Below are 24,235 nucleotides of genomic sequence, written 5' to 3'. Positions count from 1 at the left end.
CGATGTTGATATTTTGAGTTGTCACGTTCTCCTTAGGTAAAACCCGTTAATTTCAAATGTTTGTATTTTCACAATTATCAAATTGGTGATGGATAATTATCAAGAATTGTACTGGATGATTATAAAAATTTGTACTGGACGAATTTTTAAAATTGTATGGGATTGTGTCCAAGAAATTCGAAATTCCAACTAGATAAAAAATAATAATATTATTTTGAATTTGGTGCATAGATTAAGATTTACATCAAGACAAGAAGATAAGAGGATAGTGATGATCTTGAACCTTGAATTTTCGAAATAGAGTGTTTATCAAGATGTGTACTTCAAATTAAAGGATCTACAAGATATGGAGATTTTAGCATGGAATTCGAGATGGATAAAATATTTACTATAGGTTATGATCATGTAATTTTCAAATTTAGGTGTGTGTGCGCCAATTAAGGTGTCTGGATAAGAGATTACTAGATGAGAATTAAGGGGATGATAAATGAAGCTCAAAATATTGTGTCTAAATAACCAAAGGAAACAGTACAGCCAGAGAAGACAAATTAATGCTATTGAAGAGAAGAAGAACGCCTTCTCCGTCGGCCCACAACCACCGGTAAAAGCGCCGTCATTCACATGTCACCAATCCAAGACTTTGTCGTGTTCTTCTCCTAAATTTGCTTTGACATCGGAATCTATTTGAAAAGAAATGAGGATTGAAATCTGTTTATTGTCATTTAATTCGGTGCTAATTAATTTTTATTACACTGGTCAATACATAAAATATGGTTTAATTGTAATTGGGAGCTAGAAGTAAACAAAAAAATTGGACAGTGGAGAGCCTTTTATATGAAATTCACATAGAAACTTATTTGTAATTTGAAGTTGTGGTGGGATTTAGGCTAATTTACCAATAATAAATATTAATTATTATTAATATGATTATAATTACAATTTTTATAATTAATAAACATATTAATATTATTAATAGAATTATATAACTAATAGAATTAATTATTATTATAATAACATTAATAATAATAATAATAATAATAATAATAGTATAATGATAATGATAATAGTTATGATCTTGTATGAGACGGTCTTACGGGTCGTATTTTTTGAGACGGATATCTTATTTGAGTCATACATGAAAAGTATTATTTTTTATGCTAAGAGTATTACTTTTTATTGTGAATATCGGTAGAGTTGACCGGTCTCACAGATAAAGATTCGTGAGACCGTCTCACAAGAAATCTATTCTTTTTGAATTTATAAACTCTGTCAAACACCCTTTAAATGACGGGTGTCTTTGTACACTTTACTCGTCCCCTGATTCCACTTTATCCATCCTTTTGTTTCTTTTCTAAGTTCTTGATCTTGAACGTAAGATTTTCTTTTGTAAAAAAAAAAAAAAAAAAAACTAGAAATAGATTTTATTTGCTAAAAAAAGAAAATAAATTGTATTTAAATAATCTTACAAAATCGCACAGCTTCTTCGCTATCAACAGTCTCATTTTCTTTTACATGCAAAGCAATCCAATTATGTTATTTACAATATATATTTTGCTTGTGCACAAAAATTGAAATAAAATTACGTCAATAATTTTTAACTAAGCTTCTTCAAAATTAAGAATAATTTGTTGGGGAGAGAGTTGAATAAAATTGATTTGAGTTTGATATAATAGATGAATTATTATATCGAATCATAAACAAACTAAAATTAAAGAGAAATAATTTCATTTCATAGAATTCAAGAGTATCAAAAGCATATGATATATTTACATAAGCCCTTCAATCTAGATACATTCTTACGTTTGCAATTTTAAAAAAAGAAGTTCCTATTCTAAATGCCATATGTATTAATATAGAAATTCAGCATAAGATCTATCTAAATTTATTATTTATGTATTTATATTGTTAAGGACTTTTTTTTATAAAAAAAATCACTGAAATATTTCTTTTTATTTTTGAATTTTAACATGATCGTGTCAATCTTGACATAACTAAAAAGACCATATAATTTTTTTTTTTTTTAAAAAAAGATCGCTGACAAGGTGATCTGAGTTAAGTTGGGGATTCGGCTTTGTCGATGCTGCCCCATGGGGCAATGCCCTTAACCATTAAATAGTTGCCAAGTGACAATTATTTTTAAGCTTTTTAAATAAATAAATATTCAAAACTTGTGTGACCATGATTTAATTTTTTAAAATGATTTATTTTTAAAAAATCATTTGACCTTCTTCATTTCTTCCGCCGTCCTTTATCACAAAAAGGGCTTTGTCGATTTGCTCCGTTTTGCAACTTCCACCGATTTATTCGGTGGAAACTTTTTAAGGAGATAGACAATGAAATAAATGATTGGGGCTCAAATAAATTTGAATAAAAGTGAAATCATTTTAAAATGTAAAAATATGAACCATGGTTAGTCAATTGCTTTTAAATTTGAGATAACACACAAGTTTTGAATATTTATTTATTTAAAAAGCTTAAAAATAATTGCCACTTGGCAACTATTTAATGGTTAAGGGCATTGCCCCATGGGACAGCATCGACGGGGATTCGAAGAAATAGACAGCTAAATTTGGGATGAGACCATTCAAGCCCAGAAATGCCATATTCCGACGGTCCTGTCCAGTCGCACTATAACAAAATAACCACCACCTGTCAAAGTATAACTTCCAATAAAACCGTCTGATTGTCATACTCTACCAATCCAAACAAAGGGGAAAAAACCCTCAGAGAGCCTATACGGAGGAGTATATATTATCATTCATGGCCAGCTAAATAACCAGGGCTATGGCGCTTGAGATTTACGTTAGCGAACAAACCCATATTTCCCAGCCAGAATACAAGTATAACAACAACGCTTGTAAGACTTACCCACATCCACTGCTGCCATTTTTTCCTGTTTCGATTGCGAAAAGGTGGGGGGAGGGATTTGGTATTGTTTTGCTTGCTCGCAATTGGAGTTTTTTTAGGCTTTTTAGTTGGTGCGCAAGAGGTATTGTCACTCACTTGTATTTCTTCCTTGACGATATCCACAGCTTCACTAGTTTCACTGCTATCATTCACATCTGTCGACGCGGAAGCAGCTTTCTTTCTCTCTTTCTTTCTCAATTTCTTCTCCTTCTCCTACACGCTTGAATAGATACTTAGTTTCATGTCGTCATGCGTGACAGGAAAACAGATCATAACATAAAGATTCACCTTTTCTTTGAGTTCCGCTCTCAGTTCTTCTCTCATTTGCACCTTCTCATCATGCCGTTTTTTATTCTCACGAGCCTCCTTAGCCTTCGCTAGCTGCTCCAAACGAAGTTCCTCTTTCTTCTTAGCTTCAGCCTCGTCCCTTCTAATTTCTTCTTCCTTGTGGGTCAACTCAGCTTCCTCCCTCCTTTTCACAGAATCCTCTTCCTGCATCTCATCAGTGATTTTTCTACCAGAAACATCAGTCGAGGAATTGCCTAACTGATCCTTGGATTCTGTCACTGTCTTCATTGATTGGACATCTGTGGCCACATTTTCTAAAGACATTTGTTGCTTCAGCTCCACAGATTGACATGATATGGAATCAACATTGGCAGGTATCGAGACCATCTTATCATTTCTTTCTTTATTATCACAAATGGGTAGGTTAGGAAGCTTCTCATCAGGGCCTAGTGAACGACCATCCAAAGTGCCCAATCTCCTCAGAGTACTCCTTGCATTGAACCTGGCATACTCATTTCGAAATTCCCCATTCCCGTTCCAGAGTTTCATAAATTTTTCCACCTGTAAAATTGCCACTCAATTCTCAAAGTAAGAGGTTTGAATTGACGTAGCAAATAGAAAAACAATCACTAACTAACCTGATTCATACACAGATGGTATAGCACCTCTCTATCCCCGCTAAATGCACAGTTACTGGCTGTAGCTTCATCATCTTTGTATTCAACGAAGTATATGTTCTGCAATGGCAATTATCCAACAACTTATAAGCTTTTTCCTACTATTTATCACAAGCACATGCACATATTCATTTTACAAAAAAATCAAGGTTACATTGTTTCTGAACTAAAAGCATCCACATGATGCAATACAGTGGTCCATAGATAGAATTAATCACTATGCTTAAAATGCATATCTCAAGTAAAATTTATGATGGCTACAACTTCAATCCCGAACTTGTAATGAATTAAGAGGTACGTTCCCCGTTTATGCTCTTCAAATTATGAAGCCCACACAACAATAATTAAATTAAATTCACCAAATAATTTTTTAACAGACTCCAATGAAACTGTGTAATATTTGATCATGCCAGAGAGGGTTTACTGCCTGTGTTAAAAAAACATCCTAACTAATGATATTTGTCAGAATATCAATAACTATAAATGACTTTCTAGGACATAAGTCACCAATTTCTACTGTATTCCACAATAAATACCATGAGTCAATCTTTGAAAATGGGTACACAAGTTGACTGAGGATTCGTCTGGGATAAAGTGGGGGAGGTCCAGCAACCATAGAAATGAAAAGGTAGCACTTTCCAAGCAATTTTCTAATTAGTTCTACTAAAGTTCCACAATCAATCAATTTTGACACAAGAAGCAAACCAGTGACGGCATCATCTGATTCTTAAAGATCATTCAAAAGTTATAGAAAATATGTAATCGGGGGCGCGTAAAAGAGGTGGTAAAATAAAATCCAGGCTAGGACACAACACCACTACCCTATCTTAAAAGTGACTGAATGAGAGTGATTTATACTTCGCTTGTTTTCTCATTTCTAGGAACAACAAAATAATCAATTAAAAATAAAGATATTAATTCCAAGTGGTGATTTATCCGATGAGCAACTGAACCTTCAGATCAAATAAAAAAGGTACTCATAATACCATAATTGTCAAAGGCGAGCGTGAGGACCCTGCGTCTGGGGTCATCACAGGCGCAGTGATTCACTAAGGCGAGCTTAAGCGCTTGCTAGCCTAGCTTTGGAAGTTCCCTCAGACACGCTTTAATGAATTTTTTTTTAGTTACTTCTTCAAAACAAAAAGCCCAAACCCGAACCCTTGCAACCCAACGCTCCAACACTGGAATCAGAAGAAGAGACCTATAAATAGAAGAACGAGGTGAGGTCATCTACATCTAAAACAACAAGAAAAAGACCGATTTAACTTATTTTGGATGAATAGAAAGAAGAAATTGATGTTGATCAAGAAAATTATGAAGACCAAGAAGAATACAAGCCCGAAAGTTCTGAGAAATCTGATGATTCGATGGAAAAAGATGAACTTGATTTGGATAATTGAAGAATTTTAATCATGTTACTAATTACTATGAACTTATTAATTATTTTTTGTTTTGAGTGACGTTGTANTTGCCACTTGGCAACTATTTAATGGTTAAGGGCATTGCCCCATGGGACAGCATCGACGGGGATTCGAAGAAATAGACAGCTAAATTTGGGATGAGACCATTCAAGCCCAGAAATGCCATATTCCGACGGTCCTGTCCAGTCGCACTATAACAAAATAACCACCACCTGTCAAAGTATAACTTCCAATAAAACCGTCTGATTGTCATACTCTACCAATCCAAACAAAGGGGAAAAAACCCTCAGAGAGCCTATACGGAGGAGTATATATTATCATTCATGGCCAGCTAAATAACCAGGGCTATGGCGCTTGAGATTTACGTTAGCGAACAAACCCATATTTCCCAGCCAGAATACAAGTATAACAACAACGCTTGTAAGACTTACCCACATCCACTGCTGCCATTTTTTCCTGTTTCGATTGCGAAAAGGTGGGGGGAGGGATTTGGTATTGTTTTGCTTGCTCGCAATTGGAGTTTTTTTAGGCTTTTTAGTTGGTGCGCAAGAGGTATTGTCACTCACTTGTATTTCTTCCTTGACGATATCCACAGCTTCACTAGTTTCACTGCTATCATTCACATCTGTCGACGCGGAAGCAGCTTTCTTTCTCTCTTTCTTTCTCAATTTCTTCTCCTTCTCCTACACGCTTGAATAGATACTTAGTTTCATGTCGTCATGCGTGACAGGAAAACAGATCATAACATAAAGATTCACCTTTTCTTTGAGTTCCGCTCTCAGTTCTTCTCTCATTTGCACCTTCTCATCATGCCGTTTTTTATTCTCACGAGCCTCCTTAGCCTTCGCTAGCTGCTCCAAACGAAGTTCCTCTTTCTTCTTAGCTTCAGCCTCGTCCCTTCTAATTTCTTCTTCCTTGTGGGTCAACTCAGCTTCCTCCCTCCTTTTCACAGAATCCTCTTCCTGCATCTCATCAGTGATTTTTCTACCAGAAACATCAGTCGAGGAATTGCCTAACTGATCCTTGGATTCTGTCACTGTCTTCATTGATTGGACATCTGTGGCCACATTTTCTAAAGACATTTGTTGCTTCAGCTCCACAGATTGACATGATATGGAATCAACATTGGCAGGTATCGAGACCATCTTATCATTTCTTTCTTTATTATCACAAATGGGTAGGTTAGGAAGCTTCTCATCAGGGCCTAGTGAACGACCATCCAAAGTGCCCAATCTCCTCAGAGTACTCCTTGCATTGAACCTGGCATACTCATTTCGAAATTCCCCATTCCCGTTCCAGAGTTTCATAAATTTTTCCACCTGTAAAATTGCCACTCAATTCTCAAAGTAAGAGGTTTGAATTGACGTAGCAAATAGAAAAACAATCACTAACTAACCTGATTCATACACAGATGGTATAGCACCTCTCTATCCCCGCTAAATGCACAGTTACTGGCTGTAGCTTCATCATCTTTGTATTCAACGAAGTATATGTTCTGCAATGGCAATTATCCAACAACTTATAAGCTTTTTCCTACTATTTATCACAAGCACATGCACATATTCATTTTACAAAAAAATCAAGGTTACATTGTTTCTGAACTAAAAGCATCCACATGATGCAATACAGTGGTCCATAGATAGAATTAATCACTATGCTTAAAATGCATATCTCAAGTAAAATTTATGATGGCTACAACTTCAATCCCGAACTTGTAATGAATTAAGAGGTACGTTCCCCGTTTATGCTCTTCAAATTATGAAGCCCACACAACAATAATTAAATTAAATTCACCAAATAATTTTTTAACAGACTCCAATGAAACTGTGTAATATTTGATCATGCCAGAGAGGGTTTACTGCCTGTGTTAAAAAAACATCCTAACTAATGATATTTGTCAGAATATCAATAACTATAAATGACTTTCTAGGACATAAGTCACCAATTTCTACTGTATTCCACAATAAATACCATGAGTCAATCTTTGAAAATGGGTACACAAGTTGACTGAGGATTCGTCTGGGATAAAGTGGGGGAGGTCCAGCAACCATAGAAATGAAAAGGTAGCACTTTCCAAGCAATTTTCTAATTAGTTCTACTAAAGTTCCACAATCAATCAATTTTGACACAAGAAGCAAACCAGTGACGGCATCATCTGATTCTTAAAGATCATTCAAAAGTTATAGAAAATATGTAATCGGGGGCGCGTAAAAGAGGTGGTAAAATAAAATCCAGGCTAGGACACAACACCACTACCCTATCTTAAAAGTGACTGAATGAGAGTGATTTATACTTCGCTTGTTTTCTCATTTCTAGGAACAACAAAATAATCAATTAAAAATAAAGATATTAATTCCAAGTGGTGATTTATCCGATGAGCAACTGAACCTTCAGATCAAATAAAAAAGGTACTCATAATACCATAATTGTCAAAGGCGAGCGTGAGGACCCTGCGTCTGGGGTCATCACAGGCGCAGTGATTCACTAAGGCGAGCTTAAGCGCTTGCTAGCCTAGCTTTGGAAGTTCCCTCAGACACGCTTTAATGAATTTTTTTTTAGTTACTTCTTCAAAACAAAAAGCCCAAACCCGAACCCTTGCAACCCAACGCTCCAACACTGGAATCAGAAGAAGAGACCTATAAATAGAAGAACGAGGTGAGGTCATCTACATCTAAAACAACAAGAAAAAGACCGATTTAACTTATTTTGGATGAATAGAAAGAAGAAATTGATGTTGATCAAGAAAATTATGAAGACCAAGAAGAATACAAGCCCGAAAGTTCTGAGAAATCTGATGATTCGATGGAAAAAGATGAACTTGATTTGGATAATTGAAGAATTTTAATCATGTTACTAATTACTATGAACTTATTAATTATTTTTTGTTTTGAGTGACGTTGTAACTTAATTATTTCATATTTTAATATATTTATTCTAACATAAATATATTTTTTTTAAAAATTTAAAACTTGTGCCTTGCTTCAGTAAGGAGCGCGCCTCAGGCTCCATGGCACTTGTGTACCTTGGTGCGCTTTGCGCCCTTGACATCTATGCATAATACATTCCATGACCATTACCAGTTTAACCGAGGGTAACACGTGACAACAAGTTTTAAGGAGCAAATATCGAGACATATTTGAGAAATTGTTGATTGTGATGTAACTGCAAAAGAAGCGCCATGATAGAAAAATAGGACATCGTGGGTGACAAAATACCTAATCCACTGTATTGATCTCCACAAAGAATTAAAACATGCATTTCATTCCTCTGTTTAATTCTTTACTTTAGGGTGGAAATGTGATTGGACGATAACAATCAGTCAATGTTAACTAATAACCAGTGATTTAAACGACAAACAGACACTACATCCAGCATTAAGGAAAAAACTTCATTCTTGTTTCCAATTGGCTGGTTACCCAATAGCTAGTTTGTCCTTCTATATTTTTCTCGTCATTTAAATTGATTTCACACGAAAAATCTGGAAGTGCTTTATATGAGACTTTTAACACAGATTTATTTCTTTTTTAAGATCCTTCAGTTTTATGTTTCTCAAATATTGCATGTTCTGCAGCATAGTTAATAAAAGTTTGCAACACATGTGCCTAGGATTAAGGCAAAGCAAAACTCAGCCTTTGTGCCTAGAAATATGCCAAGGCTCAACCACTCAATGAGGAGTGCCCCATTAATCATAAAACACGTGCATTGGTATGCTTAGAGCCCAATGCATGTTTTATGCATGCCTTAAATCAAATGATTGTGTAATTTTAAGTTAAATCCATGAGTTTGTCATTCATATTTTCTCACACTCGGATAATACTCGAATGTTTGAAAATTGCATATAACATGCTACTTGACATAATTTTCTTCATACTTTTAAATTGTATAAAATATAAATGTTATTACTTGGCACATTTTAGCTCAATAAGGTGTACACCTTGCGCCAGGAGCCTAGATTCAGGTCATAAATGCTCCTTAGTGTGTTGTGTGCCGTTATAACTATATTGATGGAGTTCATTTCCATCAGTCACACGCTATTTCCATTTTCAGGAAACCAGAACCAATTTTTTGAACCATAAGCTGCCATGTAATTTGAGAGTTCTCTATTGATTTGGGTCAGTTTGGTCAAAACATTGAAAACACAGAAGACTTTTCAGTTTATCATATTGAACTGAAGAGATTCAACAAGCTAAAAAACAAAGCATGACGACATTCATAAAACGCGAAGTTGACTTCAAATATTTCACTCATCAACATATAATGTTAACAAGTTCCATATATTGAAAAAACTATAGCATGTTAATAAGTTCCAAATATTGAAAGAAAATAATTATAGTCCATACCTTAATTAGATTACATGATATACAAGAACTATATGGCCTCAATTTCCCTAATTATTCCATACTACTGTTTGACATAGTAATTTAAAGTTCTATAGAAGTATATTTGATTCTTTTGATTTGCCATGCTAGACGTGATATCTAAATAAATACCCAAGCTTTCTTTTAGTATAAAACATACTGATAAATGGAAAATTTTATTATTATTTAACTGACATATTGAACTATAATATCGAGATATTTAAAGACTTGCTCAAAAAAAGATTGTTTAGTCTGTTGAAATTTTCCGGCTAAAAATAGTGAAGAATGTTATCGAGCAATCATACAAGGTTGGTGCTCGAGAGAGACTCGAGAGATGTGTGCTTATTAGCCTGGGTAATTGGTCACAAGTCATACGAGTTTTTTTGGAAGTATTTGTGTGAGCTCGAAGCACCAAGTAGACAATGTAAACTTAAACTTAACCGAAAGTGTTAGAAACTTGAATCATATCTTTACTTTGGTCAATTAACTCCGGATATTTTAGGGATGAAAATCCAAATCAATGTTTTTCCTTTTCCTGTCTTTCCTTTTATATTTTCATTTTCTCTATTTTGTTTTTCGGTGTCTCCTATGTAACTTATTTTTTAATTAGTTAAATGTAAGAAAATATGGTGCCACTTGGTCTGGCATAATCTCTTTATTAGTTCGAAAATTTGGAATTAGATTTCATAGTGATCCTGAAGAAACTTTTGACATAGTGTTTGTAAATGAATTTGAAAGTCAATGGAATATAAGCAAAGATGGATGCAGATTATATGAGAAAAAAGGTAAAAATATGTAATGATTGGTAGAAGAAGGTAAACTACTGTCTCCAATAATTTTCTGAAATGTGTGGTAATGTATGTAATGGTTAAAAGTTTTGGAACAAGAAAAACTGTTTTGTGTTTAATAGTTAGAGTAGAGAAAAGATCCACAATTGAGTTCCTCGCCAACCATTTTTTTTCGGATAAGAAACAAAATTCATTATTATTTCCATCATATATATACACCACTCAAATATTCCACTTTTAAAATGTTTCACTTACATTTGGATAACTAAAACCAAACATACTTTTAAATAACAAAATATGACTTCAACTTCAAACAAATTTTAACTATACTTTTTAAAAAATATAAAAATTTCAAAGACTACTTTCAGCATATCTGAGTTTGAAGTTATTAAAAGCTCCACCAAATGTCACCAAAGATATTAATTGATTTTTTAAAAAAAACACGTGTTAAGCTTTCAGTGGAGAATTCTCCACTCCAAAGCATAGTTAATAAGGATTCAAGAGAAAAAGGAAATGGATGCCCCGAGCTTAGGTAAAGGAGAGTAGTGTGCGTTGTTGAAGCATTTATAACACATAAAATTCTAGATAGCAAAAATAATATATATTTCACAAAACATCGAACATGTACTTTATAACTGACAACAAAAGAACAAATACTTATCGTGCAGACATGCATGTATGATCATCATAGTTATTTCACCTAAGATTTGAAACATCTGCATTTAAGGCACACCTGTAGCCTTTAAAGGGGCACAAAGGTGCATAACTTAACAAATGGCTATGCCCTGGCTTGAACCTAAAGACAGGGAAATTGTAAGTTTTAATAACAATGTCCAAACCCCAACCAAACAAGGCCTATATCTTTCCTTGTAATATCCTATTTTCACAGTTCCGAGATAGTATATACTTCAGTACTTCACAAAGAATTTCTAGTTTTAGACTTAAACTTATCATTGTACTTGTTAAGTGCACATGTGCCTTTCTAGTACCAATAAAAAGTGAACAGGTGCATGATGAAACAAGGTCTTACCTTCTGTGAGAGTTGTTCTCTCAAAGTCAGCCATCTAGCATATGCTGCTTGGCGAATATCATCAGCGGCTCTGAATTGAGCTTGCAGTTCATTAATCTTCTTGTTTTCATCATCATATTTATTCTCAGCTTCCACGATCGCTGTTTGGGCCATTGACATTCTGTCTTTAAGGCTAGCAAGCTCTTTCCTTAAAATCTGCACATGACAATACATAATAATAATGATAAATAGCCAGATGAGTTAAGGTTTTCACTATTTGCAACTTTTCACACCACAACTCGAAATTAAGCTTGACAACTGTAAGGCAGTCATCTGAATAATGGTAGAGGATAATGGAGAAAAAAATGGTACCACGAGTAACCGATGCTTTGAAATAAGTGCGAAAATGAATGTTTTCGGGGGGTTTTATCCGATCATATAAGGTTCACACACATTAAGTTGGAACTGGATATGGGTTGATTATTGGGTACCCACAAAATAAACATTATGCTGTAGGCATATCTATTCAGGAACTGATAAGAAACCCTACAGTTTAATAGAACAAAAATGTTCCATCACTGGAATATATTCAGGTAAACAATCCTAAAGCACTCTTGGAAAAATTTCCAGAATGCAAATCTCAAAGAGAATGAAAATTTAAAAGAAAATCTCATTTGAAAGCATAAAAATGCATCTTAGAAGTTCAAAGATGCAACCTGAGAAAGAAACCAGCACATTGAATGAGATAAAAAAACAACAGTTATTTAAGAGATTATAGAACAATTACTACGACGACATACAAGCCTTTGTCCCACCAAGTGGGGTTGGCTACATGAACTCTCCTCCGGCCTTGTGCTCTATTCCCTACTATATCATCATCAAAAGTAATTAAATTTTATCATGTTTCATCGTTGATAACTAATTCTTCTTTGTTCTTCCTCATCCGTGGTCAATGTGTGTATTTGTCATGATATCACATCCCCTAAACGGGGCATCTATTATTCGCCTAACTACATGTGCCTACCATCTCAATCACGTCTCTCGAAATTTTTACTCAAAACCACACCAACATTAGATAAAAAGAATAAAGTATGCATACCTTCAAATGTTCTTCAGCATCCTCTCTCTGTACAAGAGCCTGCTGGATTTCGCTTTGGCTACCCATGTTACAAGACAATTGTTCACGGAGCTGCTTCAGTTGCTTGATCTCACGGATTAGCTCCTTTTCTTCCCGCAATGGCAGTGATTCATGTTGTATCATATGTTCTATATTGGTTATCTGCCAAGAGGCACAATTGAATCATGTAAAAAATTATGAAAGGATGATTTCTGACTCGTGACAAGCCAAATGCATTCAAACAAGTAAAGTGCAAGTGTTTATACATAAAAGAGGGTGAGAAAATACTTACCCGGCTATCTATATCCTCAATAGATATTGCATTCTTAGCTTTGTTAATTAAAGACCGAAGAGAACTTATTTCCATGCGCTTTAACGCCACCAAGTTCCGTAAGCTTCTGGTTTCACCCTTGGCATGTTCATAATCAATACCATGAATCTGATTGTTGGCCTAATACAAGAAGAATTATTTTGTAACCAATGAGTCCTTAAACATCACGTAGAAAACATTAATTTGATGGATGGAGCTCTTACTCTTTTCTCCTGGATTTCAGCTTGAATAGCATCCCTGAGTTTTGTCTTGTCATTGATATCTAGTTTTGCAGCCTTGAGCTGTTCTTTAAGTTTTTCATCATTAAACCTTGGAATCCTAATAAAAAAGTTGAACTGCTTTGGCACAGCATCAACACTCACATCCTCTCCAGCGATAGCATCAGTACTGGAACCCTTTGATGAAACTTTTGATATGTTTTCATTCTGAAAAATTCCGGCGTCCTCATTTGCTTGAAATAACAAGGTCTCAGCCTTACTTCCCACAACACCACTGAATTGTTCTCCCACATTTTTAACTTCAGCGGATTCTACAATGATGTTGGCACAAACTTCTTCGTCAACAACAAAGTTATCTAAAATAACTACCCCCCTTGTGACCGTGACATGACTTGTCGACTCTACATTGTCCAAAGCAGAAAAATCATGACAATCATGTTCCATTTCCTGATCTGTACAAGTATGAGAGTCGGTTCCATCTTCAGATTTCCAACTTGAAACTTCAGCTCCAGCATGGGCGTTATGACCTTCATAAGTTTGCTCCTTTTCAATGCGAACAACCGTTTCGAGAGTTGGATCACAGCCTGAGCTTATGCTGTTCACACTATATGCATCCTGGCTGTTAAAACCAAAAGGTCCATTCTCAACAGCATGCTGAGACAGCACAGGACCCTTGGTCTCATTGTCAGAGATCATACTTATATGGGACACTTTGTTCAAATAAGAAAGCTCGCCGGGGTCTTTAGGATATTGAATATTGTTTTCAACATGAAATACAGAAAATTCTTTAATTTTTCCCTTTGAGACCTGGTGGCAAATAGTTCCGAGATGACAATCCATATTAATTGCCTCTCCTTTTTCTTCAGCTAAGCTGCACTGTACTCTGTTTCCAGGGACTGTACTCCACTTCACGTCATCCCCTGCCACACCCAAAACTGACTGTGCCTCCACTTCAATTGTCTCCATTTTCTTATCAATTGGATAGCATTCCAAACCTGGATTTAAGAAAGTTGCTTGGGCAACTTCACCTTCCACTCTTTCCATAACAAACCTTGTAAAATTTATCTTATTTTCTTCCAAATGACAATAAGCCACATCTTCAAACGAAAGTTGAGATGTCTCAGTTGATCCTAATATAATTTCACGCTCACATACATCTTTGGTTTGAACAGAGATATTCACGGGTGACAACATATTCATATTCCCTTCCTCTCCTGATTTTGCGACCAACCCCAAGTTCAGAGCTTCGGATTCCTGATTCTTTTCCAGACCAGAAGAGGATTTTGATATGATCTGCTCCTCTGCCTTTTTCATTTCAGTATCTGCCACACTTTCAGTTTTCTCATTTCGTTCATTGGGCTTCTCTGCTACAACTAACTCCGAGCGTTCAATTTTTCTCTTTGGTTCACCATCCTGTTTAATTTCAGCTTTTGCCCCACATTCAGTTTTCATAAAGTGATACTCTATTTGATCTTGGATGCCACCTCCATCCCCCAAGGAACTCTCTTGGTTAAAGGTATTGTCATTTACCACCAAAGGCTTCACATAGGTTCTTTCAAAATTCCCGATTTCCCCCTCCTTTAAAGGCTTGCAAACTTCACCATTATCGAAATCCAAAGTCCCATTTTGAGCATCCAACTCCGCCCGGCATTTAGTTTTCAGACTATTCTCTTCGATAGTATCTAGGAACGCAACTCCATCCACAGGAGAAGTCTCGTTCTCTGCTGGAATGCCATTTATGATAGAAGGATACCCATGGATTGCCTCTGCCGTACCATTCTTCCCACCCATCAAAGACTCATCAAAATCCGTTTTTACCTCAAAATGCTCGACAGAGGACTTTGAATCGAGCACGCTACTCACATCTACCGCAGCTACAACCTTAATTTCAAAGGAATCATCAGTCTTGGCATCAGCCCCAGCGACAAAAACATAGGAACTGTCGGGATCACTTTCTAGGTCTTCGTTGCCCATCCCATTGCGATTAGGCTTGGGGAAATCATGGGTAGAGCAGGTATCTAACCCGGATATCCCCGCATTTCCAGCCACCTTACAAAACCCAGTTTCAGCCGCCATTCCGAATTACCCAATGGCAGATCAAAATTATCTATATAAAAAAAAAAAAAGAAACTCGTTCACGTACATATATATAAAAAAATCATCATGTAAACATATATATGAACATGCAAACTTGTCAAATTAAAATTGAAATCCGCGGAAACGGAAAAGATATGGTGAAATTAAAGAGAGATACAAAAATAAAATAAAATAAAATTGATGATTGCATGCATGAAATGAAGGAATGTAGTACCGCGAAAGGGACGAGGAATCTAGATCCGAGGGGAGGAACGAACTCGTAGATCCGGAGCGCCCAAAATTGATACTGAATTGAGTGAGTAGCCGTAGCCTCAGGCTCTTTGTGTTGATTGTCCAGAAGAGTGTGTGTGGGAACTGGCAAGGGCAAAGAAACATCTGGCAAAGTGAGACTCAGCTTTATATACCGACTGGCATGGGATTTCAAATCCATAGCTTCCTTTGCATATTTATTATATCTATTTTTTTTAAAAAATAAAATAAAATCTGACCTTTTTAAATAAATAAAAGCACAATATATTTGATTAGAAATTAAAATTTTTAAAAAACTATTTAAAACAATTTTTTTTCCCCAGGGCTACACAGTTATGTAAAATAATTAGTCGCCCTTGATAGAATAAAGGATAAAACAAAAAATACAAAATAGAAATTCGAGATTAACATAAAAACTATCAACATGCTATTTACTAAGCTCAACTTTGATACACTTAATTGATAATATATATTTTTAAATCCACGTTCTTAAATAATAAAAATAGTCACCCTTAAAAATGAAAAAATAAAAGGAATAGACTTTAAAGAGTTATCTCTCTTCCTTTGAGAGCTCTGAAATTTATCTCTTTTTTGGAGGGCTAGGTTTTTATTTCGAAACACTAAATGGAATATTTCTTCGGTGAATTGGTAAAAAATCAATCTGTCTAGATTTTGTTTAGGATTTAATACTCATGAGTTTCTTTTTTTGTTTTTTTACTGCAACCTTTGACACCAACTTATGTTGTGTTTTAACTCCCTACAAATGATCATTTTACTATTTTAGCCTTAAATACTTGACAATTTTTTTATCTACTCATTTCTTAATTCAATATACACATTATTTTCTTTCTTTTTTTTTTTTTTTTTACTAATAATCCAACTAAAGTTAATAGTAGAAAAATTTTCTTAATGATATTAAATGTTGAAAAATTTGTGTTTTATCTTGATGACTGTTGGGAAAATATATTTAGAAAATGTAAGTATGTAGTTGATTGAATGGTACCAGCATAGTATGATTACTTAATTGTTTTGACATTTATATGTTAGTATAATTAATGTACTATTCAGGTAACAATAATATGATACTTGGTATTAATAATATGTTATTTTATATAATTGATCAGATGTTAATATAATTAATTTTTTTTAGCAATGATGATATCATTAATTTGATATTTGGTATTGATGTTATGTTACTTGGTATTGTTAAAATATTTTAGCTCATAATTATAACAAATAGAGTTTTTAAAAAAATAATGGAATAAGGATATTTACGAGACCAAATCAAGTACCTATTGACTCGATTTAAGTATCTCTGATGTTAAATCAAGTACTCATTGACTCAAATTAGGTCTTTAAGTATCAATTTAGGTTTCATATTTTGAATTCACGATATCATCAACAAAAGTCACTCAACATCAACTGCGTAATATATTTTTTACATCCCCAAATAATGATATTTACGATGCCAAATCAAGTACATATTGATTAGAATTTGATACTTCTGATGCCAAATCAAGTATCCGCTGACTCGAATTAAGTACTCTGAGTACCAATTTAGGTATCTTATTTTAACTTCACGATGTTACCAACAAAAACCACTCAATAACCAAATAAATCTAGTACTCACTTACTCAAATTAAGTACTTTAGTACTAATTTATGTATCATATTTTTGACTTTACGGATGCCACCAACAAAGTCACTCAATATTGATTCCGTAATAAATATTTTACATATTCAAATAATGAAATTGGGTATTTACGTATGCCAAATCAAGTATCTATTGGAACAAATTAGATACTTTTGAGGCCAAATTTAGCACTCGCTAACTCAATTTAGGTACTTTAACTACCGATTTAGATATCTGTTTTTGATTTCACGACGCTACCAACAAAAGCGACTCAATATTTTTTTTCCCAAATCCTCAAATAATGGAATAAGGGTATTTAAAAGACCAAATAAAATATCTATTGACTCAAATTAGATACTTTAATTACCAATTTAGGTATAATATTTTGGCTTCACGTATGTCACCAACACAAATCACTCAATAACAAGTATGATATCAAATTAAGTATTCATTTTTTATTTAATGAGTACCAACAAGTATTGTGAATGAATATTAATCATTATTATACATGAATGTCCTTAGTATAATGAATGATCATCAATAGGTATTTTGCATGAATACTAATAAGGATGATATCAAAAAGTATTCACATGTTATTTAATAAATACCAACAAGTATTGTGAATTAATATTAATGAGTATTATAAATGAATAACCATAAGTATAATGACATAATACCGATAAATATAATGAACGATTACCAACAAATATTATTGATGAATACTACTAATTATGATATCAAATGAAGTATTCTCTTATTAGTTAATGAATACCAATAAGTATTTTGAATGAATATTGGTGATTATTATAATGAATAGTCATAAATATAATGAAAGAATATTGATAAAAATTTTAATATCTAAGGGACAACATCAAGTATCACTTGACAAAAATTAGGTACTTTCTTTACCAATTTAGGTATCATAATGTTATTTTATGAATTCTAAATAAGTCATTCGAGATTATATTCCAATTTATTTTTTGACAATACAAATAATTTTTTTTAGTATTTATGAAGCCACATCAAGTATCACATGACAAAAATTAGGTGCTTTTATACCTATATATAGATATATCATATTATTATTTCATGAACGCCAAATAAGTCATTTAAGATTAAATTCAAAGTGTATTTTGAAAGTAAAAATAATTTTTTTTAGTATTTAAGAGGCCACATCAAGTATCTCATGACAAAAATTGTGTATTTTTTTTTCTATCAACAGTATTGTGAAGGAGTACTAGTAAGTATATATCAAATTAAGTATATTCTTGGTGTTTTATTAATACCAATAAAAATTTTGGATTAATATTAATAAGACAGTTACTACCTAAATATTATGAGTGAATACTAATAAGATATTGATTGCAAATACTACCTAATGCATTTTCCAAAAAATACCAACAATGATTGAATTTATAATGATCGCTCGAGATTCAGTATTTTCTTACACATTTTGAGTATTAAAAAAACCAAATCAAGTGTCAGGATACACAAAATATGTACTTTGTAAGTCGAAATAAGTACTTAATCTTATTTCATGATGATTGATGAACTATATTTTTTTAAAATTAAATGACATGACTAAGTATCCTAATATTTTTTCATAAAATACCAACAATGACTGAATTTATGGTGATAGCTCAAAGATCCAGTATTTTTTAGACATTTGGAGTATTCAAATAATCAAATCAAGTATTTGAAAACTCTGTAATATGTACATTATAGCTCCAAATAAGTACTTACTCTTATTCCATTATGAGTGAGGAACTATATTTTTTAAAAAAAAATTAAATGACATAAAAAAGTCATTCTAATATTTTTTTCATGAAAAGACAAATAATGATTGAATTTATGGTGATCGTTCGAAGATCGATGATTTTCTTAAACATTTGGATATTCAAATAGCCAAATCAGATATTGAAACCCCGAAATATGTATTTTTTGGACCAAAATAGGTATTTTTTCTTATTACATGATAAGGGACGAATTATGTTTTTTTTTTAAATAAATGACTTGAATAAGACATCTTAATATATTTTCAATGAAAAGACCGACAATGATTGAATTTATGATAATCCTCGAAGATCCAATATTTTTTACTCGCTTGCAGTATTCAAATATCCAAATCAAATATTTAGAACTCCAAAATAAATATTTAACGAGTCAAAATAAATACATATTCCTATTCCATTGTAAATAACAAAAAGAGCAAAAATGTAAACTTGAATTTGTAGAGTCAAAACTACATTGTCAGGTACAGATTATAAAAAATTATATCTAGGCACTCAATCTTAATTTAAAGATGGAATGTATTTTACTCAAATTTACCCATCTTTCTTTGCGGATTTATCTTTATCCAATGACGAGGGCGAAGAGCTTCTTTTTGAACCAGAAAGCCTCGAAGCACAGTCGGAGTTCTCTGAATTGTGTCTTGTAGGTAGATTCTTAACGGAGCGATCTATAAATTTTAATGCTATGAAGAATTGGAAGGCTGATATATGGCAACCTGTTAAGGGGATTTCTGTTCGAGACATAGGTGAAAGCCGATACCTTTTCCAATTCTATCATAATCTAGATCTGCATCGGGTGTTTGAAGGTGGGCCTTGGTCCTTCAACAATCACTTCTATTGCTACATCATCTGAAATTAGGTGAATTACCAATCTAGGTACCTCTTAATCATATCTCTTTATGGGTCTTAGTTTATGATTTGTCGGTGGGGAATATGTCCGAAAATGTGGGGAAAAGTTTGAGTCTTATTCAAAATCCCTTATTTTCCACAAATCAGAAACCGGGTTCAGGCGCAAATCATGGACTAGAAGTGCTAGAATCCAATAAAGTGATCACAGGAGTCTCGGAAAACAACAATGATTTCTATCATCATGAAAGTTTAGATGAAGAATATGGCTTAGAAGTAGAAGTGGAAAGAAAACATATGCGGATGGCCCTTTCAATAATGGCCCAAAATACATTTATGGACTTGGATGATGGAAAAAATAATATATTGTGCTCTGATGTTGAACCGAGTCATTTTTTAGAGCCCAGAGCCTGCCTAGAGCCATGAATATACTAAGCTGGAACTGTCGGGGATTGGGCCAACCTCAGACAGTTCCTATTCTACGTGAGTTGGTGAAAACTCACAAGGCTGATATGGTTTTTCTCTTTGAAACTCTTGTATATAAGAATAAAATTGGGCTTCGACCAGTGTTTTGCTGTTGACAGAGAAGGGCATAACGGGGAAATTGGGGTATTGTGGCAAAACCTCTGCCATGTCTCTATAAGAAACTTCTTTTGAAATCATGTTGATTTTGAGGTTGCTACAAGCTCGAATTGCAATTGGCGAGTAACTGGGTTATATGGTTTTCCAGAGAGACATAAAAGGAGACTCTCTTGGGATCTAATCAGATCTATACATGCATCCTCTACGCTACCATGGTGTATCATGGGAGATTTCAATGATTTGCTGAGTTCTGAGGACAAACGTGGAGGTGCAGAACATCCAGATAGAGGTTTTTGAGAGGTTGTGGATGAATGCAGCCTCCAGGATTTACCGATGGAGGGATATCCGTTTACGTGAGAAATATCTAAAAGCTCTAGAAATGGTGTCGAAGAAATACTTGATAGAGCCTAAGTTACACGATCATGGGTGAACCTCTTTCCGTAATCTAAGCTAAAAAATCTTGTGGCGCCTATGTCAGACCAGTCACCAATTCTGCTCCAATTGGAAGCGAATAAGGTATTCTACGCGGTTCGTCGGTTTCGATTTGAAAATAATTGGTTACATGACGCTGAACTTTATGGGATTGTAAAATCCTCGTGGTCAGGTGCTGTGAACACAAACATAATCTCAAAGCTTTGTAACTGTGTTGGAAAGTTTGATTCTTGGGGTAGAAATCGAGTGGTAAGTTTCTCGAGGGAGATAAGATCTTGTATGAATAGGTTACAGAACCTGCGTGATAGAGTGGATCATGAATCGGTTCAGCAATATGATGATCTCAAGAATAAGCTCTCATATTTGTACATTCAACAAGAAGACCATTGGCAGCAGAGAGCCAAAGCATATTGGTTGAGAGATGGGGACTCTAATACAAGGTATTTTCATGCAGCTGCTTCAATGAAGAAGAAAAATAATACTATTACTAAGTTTAGAGATGACAATGACAATTACCATGAAGACATTGATGAGATATGTTGGGTTGTTCAGAATTATTTCCAAAGTCTATTTGCTGCCTCTAACAGAACTTATGATCCAGTGATTAATTCGGTCAATAGATGCATCTCTGAAGAGGAAAACAATATGCTAACTGCACCTTTTACGGATGATGAATTTAGGAAGGCACTATTTCAAATGCACCCAGATAAGTCCCCGGGGCCAGATGGTTTTAATCCAGCATTTTTCCAAAAATTTTGCAGGTGATTGGGCCCGATATTGTCTTCGCTCGCTGTCAGAGGCTTGAACAAATGGCTTTCCCATCATCTTTAAATGATACTAATGTTGTCTTGATACCAAAATGTGACTACCCAGAATCAATGAAGGATTTCAGGCCTATCTTGTTATGCAACGTATTGTACAGAATTATATCCAAAGTTTTATCAAATCGGATCAAAGGAGTTATGGAACAGATTATATCAAAAGAGAAATCGGCTTTCATCTCGGGCATGTCTATAATTGATAATATGTTGATTGGATTTGAGGTAATACACCATATGAAAAGGAAAAATAGAGGTCGGATTGGAGAGGCTGCTATTAAAATTGACATAAGCAAGGCATACAATCGAGTAGATTGGGAGTACCTTCGACTTATTATACTGAAGCTTGGGTTTTCTAATAAATGGGTAAATTGGATGATGCTTTGTGTTACTGCTGTCCAATGCTCTATTTTTGTGAATAGACATCAGGTGGGTCCGATTCATCCAGCAAGAGGGCTACGACATGGCGATCCTCTTTCCCCTTGTGTTTGGCACTTTAGCAAAGATGGGAAGTATACTGTGCGATCTGCATATAGGGTCTTAATGGAGAGATTGATAATGCAAGATTACCTAAAAGTCCCAGGGCATTGGAGCAGATTATGGCAGCTGAAGATTCCTCCAAAGATGAAGATGTTTTTATGGCAAGCGTGCAGAGAGTGTCTCCCGATGCGAAATAAACTAAACTCACGAGGTATTTCTGTTCCTTTGTCATGCGTTATATGTGATCATGACATAGAACATACTTGGCATACTTTTATAACTTGTAAATATGTCTGTGAATGTTGGGCACATGCTGCTATTCTAAACTTGATGGATACATTGTCAAATACTTCAGAAAGTTTCTCGGATTTTGTGTTCAAAGTACTTTCTGTGTCAAATGAAACCATAGTTGGTAAGATTGATATGATATTATGGAGTGTATGGAAACAGAGGAATAATAAATTGTGGAATGCTTCTATTCTGCCTGCTGCTCAAGCTACTATATGTGGTTATTCATTTCTATGTGAGTGGATTGAAGCTAAAGCACGCTCCCAAACTGATGCTCGAAACCAGCATCCTCCAACTGCTGTCCTCAGTAGGAGCGACGAAGTTCATTGGAAATTACCACCACCACCAATGTATGTAAAGTGCAATGTGGATGCAACATTCTTCAAGGATCACAGAGTAGTAGGTTTTGGCATGTTTATTCGCGATGATAAAGGGCAGTTTGTGGTCGCTAGAACTGCCTTAACAGAAGGTTTGCCGAGTGTCCGAGAAGGAGAAGCTATGGGGCTTTAGAAGCTATTAACTGGGTCACAGAGATGAGCTTACAAAGAGTCGTCTTCGAAACCGATTGTAAAAGTGTGGCTGGTGCAGTTAAAGTAGATGACTATTCAGAGTTTGGAGATATAGTTGCAAGATGTAGAGAGTTGATAAGCCGGGAGAGTCAGTTTTCTATTTCCTTGATTCAAAGACAGACAAATGAGTTAGCTCATCTGTTTGCTAGAAAATGTTGTTTATACTTAAATCCATCTATTTGGCATGAGCCACCCTCATTTCTAGAGTATTGGTTATTGTACGATGTTACTATATTATCTTGAGTAATGAAAAACTTATTCTCGTTAAATTTTTTTTTTTTAATTTATGAAATTCATTAAAAATTAAAACACACAAAAATAATGTTATACGCAATGGTTGTGATTTACAAAAATTTGGGCAGATTCTCCTCTTAAAATCAAATGTCCTCCTGTCACAATCAAAAAATAACATCAATACTACTGCTCATGTGATTATTGAAAGCTAAATCAATGGTTTTCATAAAACTTTAACTATTACTTAGCAACACGAATTTTTTACATTCTAACATGATTTACATTCAAACTTAGTACTTATTTATATAGATGCATATACTTCATTAACTCTCCCAATCAAACCATAGAAACAAGAATCTTAACTGCATATTTATACATAAGCAGTTACAATCCTTCAAAAGCATATAAACAACAAGTATAAACATGTAGAAAGATCTATCTATGAATAAAAATGACTTCAGTTCATAGTATATGCCTCATGCATGTGAGCAGCAAAAGAAGAATTCCACTTACAACCAAGCCGAAAAATGATGATTGGAGCGACTCTACAATGATTATAAGCTGAAAATTCATGAAACACTCAATTAATATGCACAATTTCCAAGCTTAATTTCAATTTTATTCTAGCTACCTGTATGTTGAACTATCTAGAATTCATAATTCTTTCAAAAGATTGACATGCTTTGATACGATACTAGAAGGTGGGAACCAACAAAGGCCACGCGTATGAAAGGAGCACCGAGACAATTGGTGGATTTTATTAGCCATAAATAATAATAGAAGGAAATGTCAAGTCTCACTGTATATGCAAACAAATAATTTTGTAAAGAGTAGAAGAAAAACACGATTTTACTTGTAAAGCAATTAAAGCAACAAATTTGTACCAAAGTATAAATAGTGCAATAAAATGAAGGAAAAGAAGGACCACAATTATTGACTCCACTATCTGTTCTTCTTGTCTTCTTCTAATTTCTCTGCTCTCTCTACAAAGTCTCCTCACTAATTGTGTAACCGCTCGAGATCGAATCAAAGGAAGGGTGCTCTAACATTGGTGCTCTTGTCGTCAATGGCGGAAGGAACTAGGTTTGCTCGACTGGAGGAAAA

The 24,235-nt window shown here is 34.3% G+C and overlaps 3 protein-coding genes across 5 annotated transcripts; 1 reads left to right on the top strand and 2 right to left on the bottom strand.

Moving 5' to 3' along the window:
• Positions 1 to 2,650: 2,650 nt before the first annotated feature.
• Positions 2,651 to 3,986, bottom strand: LOC140989690 (uncharacterized). 2 transcript variants are annotated; one of them, XM_073459022.1, is made up of 3 exons: positions 3,834 to 3,986; positions 3,196 to 3,756; positions 2,651 to 3,120 (listed from the first exon to the last, which is right to left on the bottom strand). In XM_073459022.1, exons 1-3 carry the CDS (start codon positions 3,840 to 3,842, stop codon positions 2,755 to 2,757), a joined length of 936 nt encoding a protein of 311 aa, XP_073315123.1. In that variant the 5' UTR covers positions 3,843 to 3,986; the 3' UTR covers positions 2,651 to 2,754. The 2 variants fall into 2 exon arrangements, with proteins under 2 accessions (XP_073315123.1, XP_073315124.1); XM_073459023.1 differs by having other exon boundaries at positions 2,651 to 3,117.
• Positions 3,987 to 5,506: 1,520 nt separating this feature from the next.
• Positions 5,507 to 15,599, bottom strand: LOC140989689 (uncharacterized). 2 transcript variants are annotated; one of them, XM_073459019.1, is made up of 8 exons: positions 15,426 to 15,599; positions 13,100 to 15,221; positions 12,858 to 13,016; positions 12,548 to 12,727; positions 11,470 to 11,664; positions 6,690 to 6,788; positions 6,052 to 6,612; positions 5,507 to 5,976 (listed from the first exon to the last, which is right to left on the bottom strand). In XM_073459019.1, the coding sequence occupies exons 2-8, from the start codon at positions 15,188 to 15,190 to the stop codon at positions 5,611 to 5,613; spliced, it is 3,651 nt and encodes a 1,216-aa protein (XP_073315120.1). In that variant the 5' UTR covers positions 15,191 to 15,221; positions 15,426 to 15,599; the 3' UTR covers positions 5,507 to 5,610. The 2 variants fall into 2 exon arrangements, with proteins under 2 accessions (XP_073315120.1, XP_073315121.1); XM_073459020.1 differs by having other exon boundaries at positions 5,507 to 5,973.
• Positions 15,600 to 22,370: 6,771 nt separating this feature from the next.
• Positions 22,371 to 22,838, top strand: LOC140990024 (uncharacterized). The gene has a single exon (XM_073459612.1). It carries the CDS (start codon positions 22,371 to 22,373, stop codon positions 22,836 to 22,838), a length of 468 nt encoding a protein of 155 aa, XP_073315713.1.
• The last annotated feature ends 1,397 nt before the right edge of the window (positions 22,839 to 24,235 follow it).

Source organism: Primulina huaijiensis, chromosome 12, assembly GCF_012295235.1.
Source record: "Primulina huaijiensis isolate GDHJ02 chromosome 12, ASM1229523v2, whole genome shotgun sequence".
Taxonomy (NCBI): Eukaryota; Viridiplantae; Streptophyta; class Magnoliopsida; order Lamiales; family Gesneriaceae; genus Primulina; species Primulina huaijiensis.
Note: the sequence above shows the minus strand (reverse complement) of the source record. Positions and strands in the feature narration are given on the sequence as shown.

What these genes read in the sequence shown, in the direction of transcription:
- LOC140989690 (XM_073459022.1), bottom strand. An exon ending in GAGCGGAACTCAAAGAAAAG is followed by an intron (nt 3,121 to 3,195) that starts GTGAATCTTTAT and finishes TCAAGCGTGTAG; the next exon opens with GAGAAGGAGAAGAAATTGAG.
- LOC140989689 (XM_073459019.1), bottom strand. Translation starts at nt 15,190, where the DNA reads ATGGCGGCTGAAACTGGGTTTTGTAAGGTGGCTGGAAATGCGGGGATA. An exon ending in CTGAAATCCAGGAGAAAAGA is followed by an intron (nt 13,017 to 13,099) that starts GTAAGAGCTCCA and finishes TTCTTGTATTAG; the next exon opens with GCCAACAATCAGATTCATGG. An exon ending in ATGCTGAAGAACATTTGAAG is followed by an intron (nt 11,665 to 12,547) that starts GTATGCATACTT and finishes TGTCATGTGCAG; the next exon opens with ATTTTAAGGAAAGAGCTTGC.
- LOC140990024 (XM_073459612.1), top strand. Translation starts at nt 22,371, where the DNA reads ATGGATACATTGTCAAATACTTCAGAAAGTTTCTCGGATTTTGTGTTC.